Source organism: Diadema setosum, chromosome 5 (genome assembly GCF_964275005.1).
Source record: "Diadema setosum chromosome 5, eeDiaSeto1, whole genome shotgun sequence".
In the NCBI taxonomy this organism is placed as follows: domain Eukaryota; kingdom Metazoa; phylum Echinodermata; class Echinoidea; order Diadematoida; family Diadematidae; genus Diadema; species Diadema setosum.
This window is the reverse complement of record NC_092689.1, coordinates 29,025,373-29,037,319: the sequence shown is the minus strand read 5'-3', so window position 1 is coordinate 29,037,319 and position 11,947 is coordinate 29,025,373. Positions and strand designations below refer to the sequence as shown.

Genomic DNA, 11,947 nt, shown 5'->3' with positions numbered 1-11,947 from the left:
CATTTTTACATCAACAGGGAAAGACTATTATTCATAGACACGTTAATATACGCAGGATACAGTTAACATTGTGGGCGAGAAGTATATATTACAAATAAATGTATCCGGTTCGCTTCAGAGAGTAATTAAGCCTTCACTGCTTATTATATATATATATATATATATATATATATATATATATATATATATATATATATCCGCTTGGGATGCCTTACGCTAGTGAGTTGATTTTGATTGTTTCACTATAACCCTTGTAATTACCTCAGCTAGAGGGCATTACGCCTGATCCTGCAGTGATAGCGGATATTGGAGGCCACTATCGATGGGATAAAAAGAAAACACAAACCAATAATTATTATAATCAATTCAGACATTATTATGTGAAGAGAACAAGAGAATAAACCCCAAATATACATTTGGATTCAGTGAATGCAGCAATTTTAGTAGAATGCATCAGTGAAAGTTTGAGGAAAATCAGACAATCGGTTGAAAAGTTATGTATTTTTGAAATTTGGTGACGAGACCACTGGATCAGATGACATCACGATTATGGACTACCGTATAAAGAAAGTATAAAGAAGAAAATTCCACAAAATATTATTTCATATGAAAAGTAAACATTCCCTGAACTTGTTACTGACATAATTATGTCAAGGGTAAAATTATTTCCCCTGCTTTCTGAAAGAGGAAAGTATTGTGCTCTTTCCATGCTAGAAAAGTGAAAAAAAAAAATAATTTTCTTAATTCCTTATATGGTAGTCCATGTGATGTCATCAGTAGCAGTCTTCTGATCCAGCGGTCTCGTCACCAAAACTTCAAAAATCACAACTTTTGAAGGGATTGCCCGGTTTTCCTCAAACTTTCACTTATGTATTCTGCTAATATTGCTCCATTCACTCAATCAACGTGTATTTTGCGGGTTAATTCCCTTATAAGTCCTCCCATAAGTAACGTCTAGCCTAATCCCGCACATTGCACAACAGAGTGTTAACCAGAACAGTTGAAATTTAGAAACAAAAAAAAAAAAAAACAACAAACATCAAACATAGATGAGTATTTGTCCTTTGTGAAATCATTTCCTTCAGGTGCCCACGATAGGGCTCACACGGGTAAATATTTCCAAATAGAGAAGTGTGTTAAAATTCAAATTAAAAAAGAAAAAAAAATCTGTAAAATAGCTGGGAAAAAAAAAAAGTGTTTCATCTTTGGTAACCTGAACATCAAATTTCCAAGGGGGAAGGGGGGGGGGGGGGGGGTCTTCAGCTCAAACTCTGTCCAAGGGTTCGAAAAGCCAGACTACGAGTTCTATGAGAAAAGCTTTCATCTTCCAACCAAAATGCAGTTTGTAGAGCTATTCATACTCAATATCTGCAGCTATTCAGTTTTGTTTTGTTTTGGGGGTTTTTTTTACCACCTTGCATTTTTTTTTTCATGCATTTTACGATTTTGTGATGCGATCAGGGATATTCCATTCACTAATACAGGTGTGAGCCATATGATTAGCATGGCATGCAGTCATTCCTCTTCACACATTCGTATTCGGGCAGAGCGTCCCCTTGCGGCAGCTGTGTGGTGACGTCTCACCGAGCCGGGCTGAGCTTTCGAAAACAGTTTCTTTGGGCTGATCAGATTTTACCTTTGACCATGAACAAGGCGTTCTGTCCACCTCAATCATATGCGAGTGGACGGCTGTCAGCACCAGAAATGATAATTCATTTAGAAAGTGCTCTTACATCGTGCACTGTAAAAACATCGGTGTTAGATTTAACACTATGGGTGTTAAATCTAACACCGATCAAACTTCAATAGAGGACCACACCCACAGGTGTAGAAAATACATTGTGACGGTGTTACAAAGTGTTCGCCTGGCACTTCGTGGTGTTAATTTGACACTGTGGCTGGTGATATTTTTGACCCTGCGCTAGAGTTAATTCAATAATTGATATTGGTGGTGTTAATTTCAATGGTATAACACCCGTCAAGCTTCAATAGGGGATCACACCAACTGGTGTTACTGTGGTGTAAATGTATTTACAGATTTTCTTCAAAAATCAAGTACTTTATCGGAAAATTCATCATCGTCTTGTTGAAGTTCAAAATTAACAAGAAGTGCAGTAACTAAGAAACTATTCATAAAACAATTTTAGATTTTGAAATGACACCCGGAGGTGTTAATCTATCACCATGAATGAGCACCGGAAATTTAACACCGGCTCGGTGTTTCATATTCAACACCGGACTTTTTGCAGTGTGGGATTGATATTATTTTGATGTGAATTTTTCAAATTGATTTAAGGGGAGCTCCGGCAAAGTCAAAAGTTAAGTCTAAAAAGAAAGAGTAATGATCTATTACAAGCATAACAGTAAAAAATTTGATCAAAATTAGACGAAAATTAGAGAGAAGTTATAGATTGTGAAGCTTCTGATCAGTTGTTTTCAACGCACACAATGTATGAGTTGATGATAATAATAACTGCATAACAACTTGCCATATTGTTCATAAAAATTTGACATTTCCAGAGTTTGGATGTTTTTGCTGTCATCGTAGTCGTCGTCGTCGGCGTTGTTGTTGTTGTTGCTGCTGCTGCTGCTCAAACTCAATTATGCCGCAGTATAAACTCCTAGTAGGCCTATACCTGACTTATCAATATTTTGAAGTAATATTTTCAGCCATGAATAACATAATGCTTCCACTTTTTTACAGAAAAAAAAAATCATACTTTTTACTGGAAAATTGAGAGGTGATAACAAAACATCAGCTTACTTATTTTGTATATACATATCAACTGTTCGAGAATTGTTTGCAAAATTTAGCGAATATCTTAAATATCATAACTGCCTAAATTACTTTGAAACCGATTTTGATAAAATTATTTTCACTGTTGTGCTCGAAACATTCAGGGCCGACATTGCGTTTGTAAAGAAAAAAAAAGTAAGACATAAAAACTGCAGGAGCTCCAAGTGGAAGACCCTATGTATTCCTATGATCCACGAAAAGTGCGGCCGTGTGTGTGTGTGTGTGTGTGTGTGTGTGTGTGTGTGTGTGTGTGTGTGTGTATGTGGGGGGGGGGGGCAAAATCCCCCCACCCCCCCCCCCCACCCCGGTTGCGACGGCTTTCAGGAAAAAAAAACAACCCAACAACAACAACTTGTAACAGATGCAATTAACTACTCTTAATGACTTGCCTCCAAAATCATACCACACGAATAACAACTTGAATAATGTGTGAGTGCATAATAGGGAGATGACATGTGTGTGTTTTTGTATTTGTGCGTGCGTACATCGCAGAGCTTTGCACCTGACAGATTCGTCAGGCTGACAGATCTTTCTGCTTTACAAAAAAGATGGATTAAATAAATGCACAGCTACCTATTTTTATTCTTTGATTGTAACATAAACCGACAGTGCACTTAAGGGGAATAATATCCAAGAATATGATTATGTGGATAGAGTTGATGCAGCAATATAGTAGAATACATCAGCGAAGTTTGAAGAAAATTGGACATCCGTTGAAAAAATTGATTCTTAAGAATTATTGTATATCTTCTCTTTTGGTCCCACATCCTGGCATGCACTGCCAGATAGTGTCTGTGCCATAAATTTGCTATGTTATATATCTTATATGTTTGCATTCTAAAATCATAGTAAGTACTGTTTATAATATCAATATCATATATCAATGAGCAAATGTACAATGGTATATAGATGAATTTAATATGAATATATTTTTATCATGGTATAACAAATTGGTGCAGTCGTTGTTTTGTTTCCAGTGTTATCTTTATACAAGCTTGGCTTTTTAGTGGAACACTGTTTTCCGTCGTTATATGATTACTTTACCTTACTTTTTTGTTACCATGACAAACTGTACGTGCATTGTTTCTTTTTTTATGACATCATTCGTGTATACCATATACCATATTAAAGGTAATTTAATTGGCTATCAAGCTAATAGGTTAATACAAAAGGAAACTTTACGCATGAGTGAACACATTCGTTTTTATCTTCCAAAGCACAAAAGTAAAAATTGCAAAAAAAAAAAAAGACATGTTGTCTTTCATTTGTAAATGCCCTTCAGGATAACAATGACAACAAAAGACTAGTTTAACACAATGAGAGACATGAATGAAATAACAAAAAATAAGTTTTCGTTCTCTTTATCTCTTTATAACCTCTAACAAAAACAAAGTGGGAAATTAAAGAAGGGAAATGAGAATTTTCTGTCAACTCAAACTTCAAATGACATAGTGAGTAATATGCATTAACCAGGGGTGGCGCAGCCGTGGGGGCCGTGGGGGCTCGGGCCCCCACACTTTTTGTGCACCATACAAAGGAATACATAAGGTGTCATCACTTTGGGCCCCCACACTTTTTTTCAACCCGGAAGTACGTAAGAGGCACTACAATGGGAGGGAGAGAATGAGCTGAGGACCCTTTTTTTTTTTTTTTTTTTTTTTTTTTGCTTGTTAGCTGAAGAAACCCGGAAGTGGACCGGGAGAGATGAGCTGAGGACCTTTTTTTTAGCTCATGAAACCCGGAAGTGGGCCCCCACACTTTTGAAAACAGTGCGCCGGCCCTGTTAACATGATTAACTGAACAAAATTGCCTTATTTCATTCTTTTTAATTTAGTGATTTAAAATTCATAAGACAAATTAAAGAACCAAACATTATTTATAATTTCCTAATTTGAAAAAAAAACCTAAAATTGTTGCCATTTTTTATAATAATTGCTTCTTCCCTTATTTAATTTGAATCTAGATTTGACGGAAGATTCTTCATTTTCCTCCATCATTTTTAGCCTTCAATGATCTTTTGGGCTTTAAAGATATCATAGTGATCATAGGTTTATTTTGCAACTTAATTCGTGTTTTGTTTAGTGTGAAATTTGTTGTTTATTCTTATTGTTATATGGAAAAGCACCTATGCATGAATGACAACTTGCTCAGTTTTGCAATTTTTACTTTTGTGCCCTGGAAGAGAAAAACAGAGGTGTTTACTCATGCGTAAAGTTTTCCTTTTCTGTTGACATACCAGGTTGATAGCCAATTGAATTATCTTTAATATGGTTTATAATACATCAACTTTTAGCCAAATATTCTATGAGAAATATAATCTTGAAAAAGGGTTTACTTTCTTTTTTTTTGTGCTGAGTATACTTGTGTATTCGAAATTAAAAACTTTCCTTATCAGATGAATGAAAGACAAATCATCAACTTGTACTGCTTTGAATCATGTGTGTGTTATTTTTTCTTTTTTGATGATGGATATAAACAAAGAACTATTGAATTGAAAAACAAGACTGCAACAATAACAATTCGTGAGGTATACAAATTCAAAGATTTTTTCCCCTCAATGAAAATTTTGTAGGCCTACACATTTCCTCGACCTCTACTGACATACATTAAAGGTAATTTTATTCCTCCTGCTTTTGGAAGAGTTAAGTGAAGAGCTCTTTCATATTATGAAAGTATAATGCTGAATTCTCTTTAATATGTTTTCTTTATAATCGTTCTCCTGAAGTGACGTCACAAACCAGGGCTTCTCATCCAGCGATGGTGGCACGGAAACTTTAAAAACCCGTTATCCTTTTTAACATTTGATCATCATCCCCCTCCATCCCCGTTACAGTTCATAATTCCGAGTGTTCGTTATTCATAGCAGAAGATTATTTTATCTGGAAATTAAATAGGTTTAAAGGTTCACATTACTCGGAAGATTCGTTTTGCCGAAAGTAATTTAATTCGAAAATGATAAGGTTTGGTATTACGAAGGTTCGTTCATCGGAAAAAAAAAAAGGTTCGTTATTCCAAAGGATGGTTGTTCCAAAAGAGAATAGAAAAAAAAAAAGGAGAAAGAGAGAAAGAAAGAAAGAAGCAAGGAAAGAAGACAAAGACATAGAAAAGGAAGAAGTAAAAAAAAAAAAGTGTTTGAAGTAGTATGTGGCAATACATTGTATTATTAAAACAGCGACAATAACAAGATTTTAAAAAGAAAGAAAGAAAGAAAAAAAAAAAGATTTGGATCACGTGCGTACCAGTACACATACACACACACTCACGTACGTACGTACCAGCTAACCAGTACAGTCAACACGCAGTGTACAGTGTAGTGGGTGGAGGCGTGTTACTCAAGCTGGAGAGATTGCACTCGTTTCTATCTGCGGCCGAATGGTATGGGGAAATCAGCCCGCAGTTTGGAACGCAGAGCAGCCAAGCAAATACACAAAAAGGAAGAGTCGTCATCTGTGACGTCTGACAACATGACCTCCTCGAAATGTTTCATGTTTGTGTCGTTTTTCATTATCTTGCTTTGCGGTGTTTTGCTTGGTAAGTTCTTACCGTTACGCTGGCAATAATAACAATGCGCTGGTGCTTATTGTTGTTATGGTGTGGTTCATAAAGCAAGGTGAAGCAGAAGGTGCTGCAGGTACATCGGTACGGTCCCCCGGGCCGGGCCGTGCTACCAGTACCATGGCATCATCGTAGTACCGCCGGGGTGTTCATCGTTGCGTTGTACATTTATATGTATACCCCCACACCTTACTGCGTTGTTTTGGTCACTCAAAGCACAGTTTATTTTGGTAGTTTTACGCAGTTGCTTGCCACCAATATAGTAACAGTTCGGGCATGTGTCAATTCATTATGCAGCAGATCTAACGTTATTGAAAATGTGGCTTAACCCTAACAGGGCGGGGGGGGGGGGGGGGGAGGCGGAGGGGGGCAGAATCCGCCCCCCTCGACGTTTCGCGCTATGGCATAAACTTGTGAAATAGGCCCCACCACTGCTTGTCCGTACTAATACTACGGCGGCTCGCCTACATGTATATCATACTCGTGAATTCAGCCCCACCGTGTGGCGTTCATCGGTAGGTAAGCACGGCCGTGGGGCTTCCTTCCACAGTATAATACTCGTGATTCGCCGTGAATGCGGCCCCACCAAACGGCGTTTACGCGAAATTGATACAGCGGTGGGGCCGATTTCCACAGCATAGCATCTTTCGTCCTCTCTTTCTTCTCGGAAGGACTCCCCAATGTCCCTCGACTAATTTAATGGCAAATTTAACCATAAATACAACCCTATAACCCTAAACCTGGCCTAACCCTAACCCTAACCCTAACCCTAGGACCTACCCTTGCTTGCTAACGCACGGGTGCACGTGCACTGCGGTGGGGCCTATTTCACGATTTTGCCCGCTAATTCGGTAATGCAAGAAGGCCTCGTCGCGAGGCTTCTTGACTTTCTTCATTCAAGTCTCGCGCAACTTTTGAGACCAAATTTACAACGTCTGCGCATACTTTTTTGAAGCCACGCGCATTTTTGTAACGGCATGTCGCCGGTCGCCCCAAAACGGGCAAAATTTTGTGATTTTGTGTACATTTCCTACTTTGGAAAGCAGTGCTCTGTCATAAAGTCATAAAAACCTGATTTTTACAATTAATCACTTTCATTGATTAATTTTATGCTAATTGTGGTAGAAAAGTGGTCAGTAACAATTTCCAAGAAAAAAAGAAGAAACAAAAGTTGAAAAACAAAGAAATACATAAGAAATTTTGAAAATAATAAAATACATAAGAAGTGAAATGAGTTTTGGAAGTTTTCGTGATGTACAATTGGTGAAATATATGCTAAAACAGATTTACAAACCAAAAAGTAGACTCTCGATGTTTTTAATTAGGCTAAAAATTGCCGATCTTGAGCTTAATTTGCATAATAATTAATTATCTGGGGGGGGCAGACCCCCCCCCCCCCCCCTGGTTTTAGCATAGTCAAAAAATGCCTGGCCTGATTAGGGTTAATGCAGTCGAAAAGAGTCTGTCTGCAGTACCGTATGTCCGTAGCGTTACTGTAGTAAATTTAAACTTATCAATAAATTTCAGAACCCTCTATTCTCTGTCACTGCACTGTCAACCTGTCCATGTCCAGCCTTGCATACTATAGACCTCTAAAATACTGAGTATGTAATCTGTGTGATGACGCTTTTAGTTTGCATCAATGATCAAGTGATCAATACCGGAGTTATGGGTAAACTCAGCCTAGCGGGTAATCACTTGGCCACTTGTAATGCGCGCGCTGGGGGCCGAGTTTACCTGCTAGGCCGAGTTTACCCATAACTACAGTACATGTACTTTTACAAGTCAAGGGAAGAAGATTAGTGCAAAAGGGCAGCTGGACAAAGACTGCTGTGATTGTACAACCTACTAATAACCACCTGGGCCTGTTTCATAAAACTTGTTATCAATGACAACTGCCACATATGACAAATTTGCTCTCAGCCAATCAGATGCAAGGATTTCGGTAGCTTGTCACAACTATGACAACTTGTCACTGATAACAAGTTTTATGAAACGGGGCCAGGGCCCCGTTTCATAAAGGTGCACATTCTGTCACAGACTACAACGGTGTGATGCGTCCTGGTACACTGCAGTCCCGTAACATTCTATTACTAGGGTACATTGTATGTCCGGCATTGTGAATGCGTCTCAGTAAAACTCCATTGCAAAAAGTTCAAGAGGTCAAACATGCTACTTTACTAGTACTTGTACTTGTTTACAGTCTTGAGGGGGCTGGTCAGTTTTCAAGAAAAGACGTTTTTGATAAATTGGAACTTATCAATGTAATTAGTTCTTGAATTAATTGAAAAAGAGAAAAGTTTGATTATTCGCATGAAGTAAAATAGGCAATGCATTTAGATTAATTATGGTAACCAGAGAAGCACTCTGAGAGCGCAGACCTCCGCCAAGCATGCAGCTCATTTCCACCACTGATCTTGTTCTTCCATAGAGATATCAATGATTTCTACCCATACGTACTTATAGCATTGTGTGCTGAAAGTCGCCCGATTTCTCAATATAGAAGCCTTTAGTGCGCGCATGCAAACCTCAAATACGCACAGCCTGAACTCCTAAGTTCATTGACCCTACCTGCCAAAATATCAAAAATCCTTCATAAATTTCCCAAAAATTCTCGGATCACTACCAAAAGTTAATTGTGTCATTCTCAACCTTTCCTGCAAGTTTCATTCCAATCCGTTAACTACTTTTTGAGTTATTTTGCACACGGACAAACTAACTAACTAAATAACTAACAAACAAACACACAAACCAGGCACCATTCCCTAAAAAAAATAAATAAAACAAAATAAAATAAAATAAAATAAAATAAAATAAAAACAAAATAAAATAAAATAAATTAAAATAAAAACAAAATAAAATAAAATAAAAACAAAAAACACAACTTCAAAAAAATCCTGCAAAAATTGTTGAGAAACTATGTGTGCACGAAAATGTAGAATACACACAATGTTTATTTGCAAATTGGCGTTCAGTAGTTCTCAGTGTAGCGCATTATTAATCTCTCCTCTGAGATCCATGAGTGCTGCACACACATAAGACGTAAATGAAACCTGGCCGATGTGAATCAGGCACACGATCTCTTTTATTACCTCCGCCAAGGGAAGAAGGTTATGTTTTCGTTACCGTTCAGGGTGTGAGAGGCAATGATTAAAACATGTGCTCTACTATGGGAGGAATGTCGGCAATGTGAATGCATTTGTTACGGGGCTTTTGCAGTGTTACACTTAAGCAATGTCTCGGTGCAACACCGGAACATTTTTTTTTTTAGACAATGTGAATGTGGTATAATACCATCTCATCTGTGAAACATTCCTGTCACATAACATGGTATACAACTGCATTAGCCATTTCCTTGCATTGCTTTTGTAAGATCTTCTGGACTTGTTACATTGTATATGATTTACTGTGAGACAGAGGGGAAAAAAGCTCAAGCTGCACTTTGTCTCTGCATTTTCTGTAATGTTGTCGTGCAGATGAGCAAATTTATATTTAAGAAATCTCAGTAAATCTTACATCAATTAGCTGTAATGTGTACTGATTATCAACAGTAAATGTACACTTGAGTGTTTTCTGTTGTTGTTGTTGTTGTTTGCATGGATAGGTCATTCAACGGATGAAGCAGATGTGGGAACATACAAGGATAATGAAGTTCTTGAGCACTCCACGAAGGATGTCACCTATAAGTTCAATTTGAACCATGGACAAGCCTATGACACAGCATTTGTCTACATTGTCAGTGGCCTTGATCAGGAGATTTTTGTCTGGATACAGACCAAACAGTGCTATGAGGTGGGTGAGCCTGTGTCTTGACTTCTGCATGATTTTAAAAGTAGAGTGCAATCCATTGCTTGGGTCATGGTAATCACAATAATGAAAGTGAGGGCAATGATGATCAGATGATGGTGACAGTAGTAGAAGTAGAAGAAGAAAATGTCGTGATTGTAGTAGTAGTAGTGGTACAAGTAGTAGTATAGTAGTGGTAGTGGTGATGGTAGTGGTAGTAGTGGTAGCAATAGTATTACTAAGTAGAAATTGTCATATTTGTTAAGTAACTGCCTGCCTTATTACTCCGTAAATGCATGAAACTGCCCGTACACTCTTTTATAGTTTGATTATGGACCTACTACCTGGGTAGTAAGTCCGTAGTTTTATACTTTACCATTTTTATTGTTATCATAGAGAATATATAATTACATAATTTAAAAGAGATCAAAGGTCAACAGAAGTATATCAGAATTCTGAAATGCACCATTCTCTTGGTAAAGTCACAATAATGTATAAGCTTTCAAATAAGTATAACTTAGAATATAATAAACATAAACATGCAGTGAGCTATTTTACATTATTTAGAAAGTTGTTGAAATGAGAGTGATATTGCTGTACCTTCTAGGGAACCATCTAGGCCATTACGCATGGAATCTTCAGTTTCTAAAGGGTTAATTTAGATAGTTAAATGATGTGTTTGTCACTCTCCATCCACTTCTTACTCCCTCTCTTGCTATGTTACTTGATAACAAACTTACTATTTGTCTATAACTCTGTTGTCTACATCCTGTATGTATCGGTATTATATGCACATAATTTTATTTTCATGTATCCTATGTTTTCCTCTCTCCCCAGTGTAAATATATTTTTTTGGGGCCAGTTTCTCCCCGCAAGACTGTCGAGCTGATCACAGACACAACATGGGCAGTTGATATCATGGTCAACTTTGATGAGACAGATTCTTCAAATGCCACCGTCTGCAGGTGATTTGTGACACTTGTTGTTTGTGTGGCATCGTCATAGTCACATTTTACCATATCCTTGTTACCAAGGGTGCAAGGGACATCTAGTTCTTATGCAATTATGCAAGATGCACTTCCCAGAAATGTTGTGATGAGCTTACAAGAAAATTTCAGATTTGTAGGAGGATAATGAATGACAGGATTGTGCTGACGAAAGCTGGAGGTCAAAGGTTATGATCAAATGATGTATGATAGGGCCTTTCTGCTTCTGCTATAAAGGTGAATTTCAATATTACATGCATTTGACATTCACACAAAATTAAAAGATTAAAAAAAAAAAATGGCTACATGGATCAGACATGATGCTGTAAAAATTGACATTTTTACAATGCTGTAATTAAATGTGGAAATTTTCGTGTTGTCTTGTTACCACGGAATTAAAAATCATGTGAAACTCTTCTTACTCAGCCGAGCGCGAAAAATTAGTTGCGCGAAAATATTAACTGTTACAGTAATTGAAATATTCATGCATTTTGTGCAACTAGAAGCTAGTGCGAAAATGAAATCATGCGGATATTCCGCTATTTCATATTCCAGCAGTTAAAGTTCTGATCCCGCAGAATTAAACATGCAAACTTCATCTAACCCAGCCAAGCATAAGATATCCATTTTTACAGTGAGTGATTACTGCACTGACCACATTTGAGTAAAATCTGGAATTAGAGCCAAACAGAATCCAGGCACGATCTTCACCTACACCTTGAAATTTCATACGGTCTTCTTGTGTAGGATTTGTGGCAATGTTAGGAATACTTATCCTTGCATAGTACCACAGCAACTGACTCTGGGAATGCCTTGCTGTGTA

At 37.5% G+C, this 11,947-nt stretch overlaps 1 protein-coding gene across 1 annotated transcript in view; it reads left to right on the top strand.

Moving 5' to 3' along the window:
• The first annotated feature begins 6,174 nt into the window (after positions 1–6,174).
• LOC140229258 (heparan-alpha-glucosaminide N-acetyltransferase-like) overlaps positions 6,175–11,947 on the top strand; it is a 61,941-nt gene continuing 56,168 nt past the window's right edge. Inside the window, exons 1-3 of the mRNA XM_072309535.1 lie at positions 6,175–6,328; positions 9,957–10,144; positions 10,976–11,103. Coding sequence (XP_072165636.1) covers positions 6,175–6,328; positions 9,957–10,144; positions 10,976–11,103 — 470 coding nt within the window. The remainder of the gene's footprint in view (positions 6,329–9,956; positions 10,145–10,975; positions 11,104–11,947) is intronic.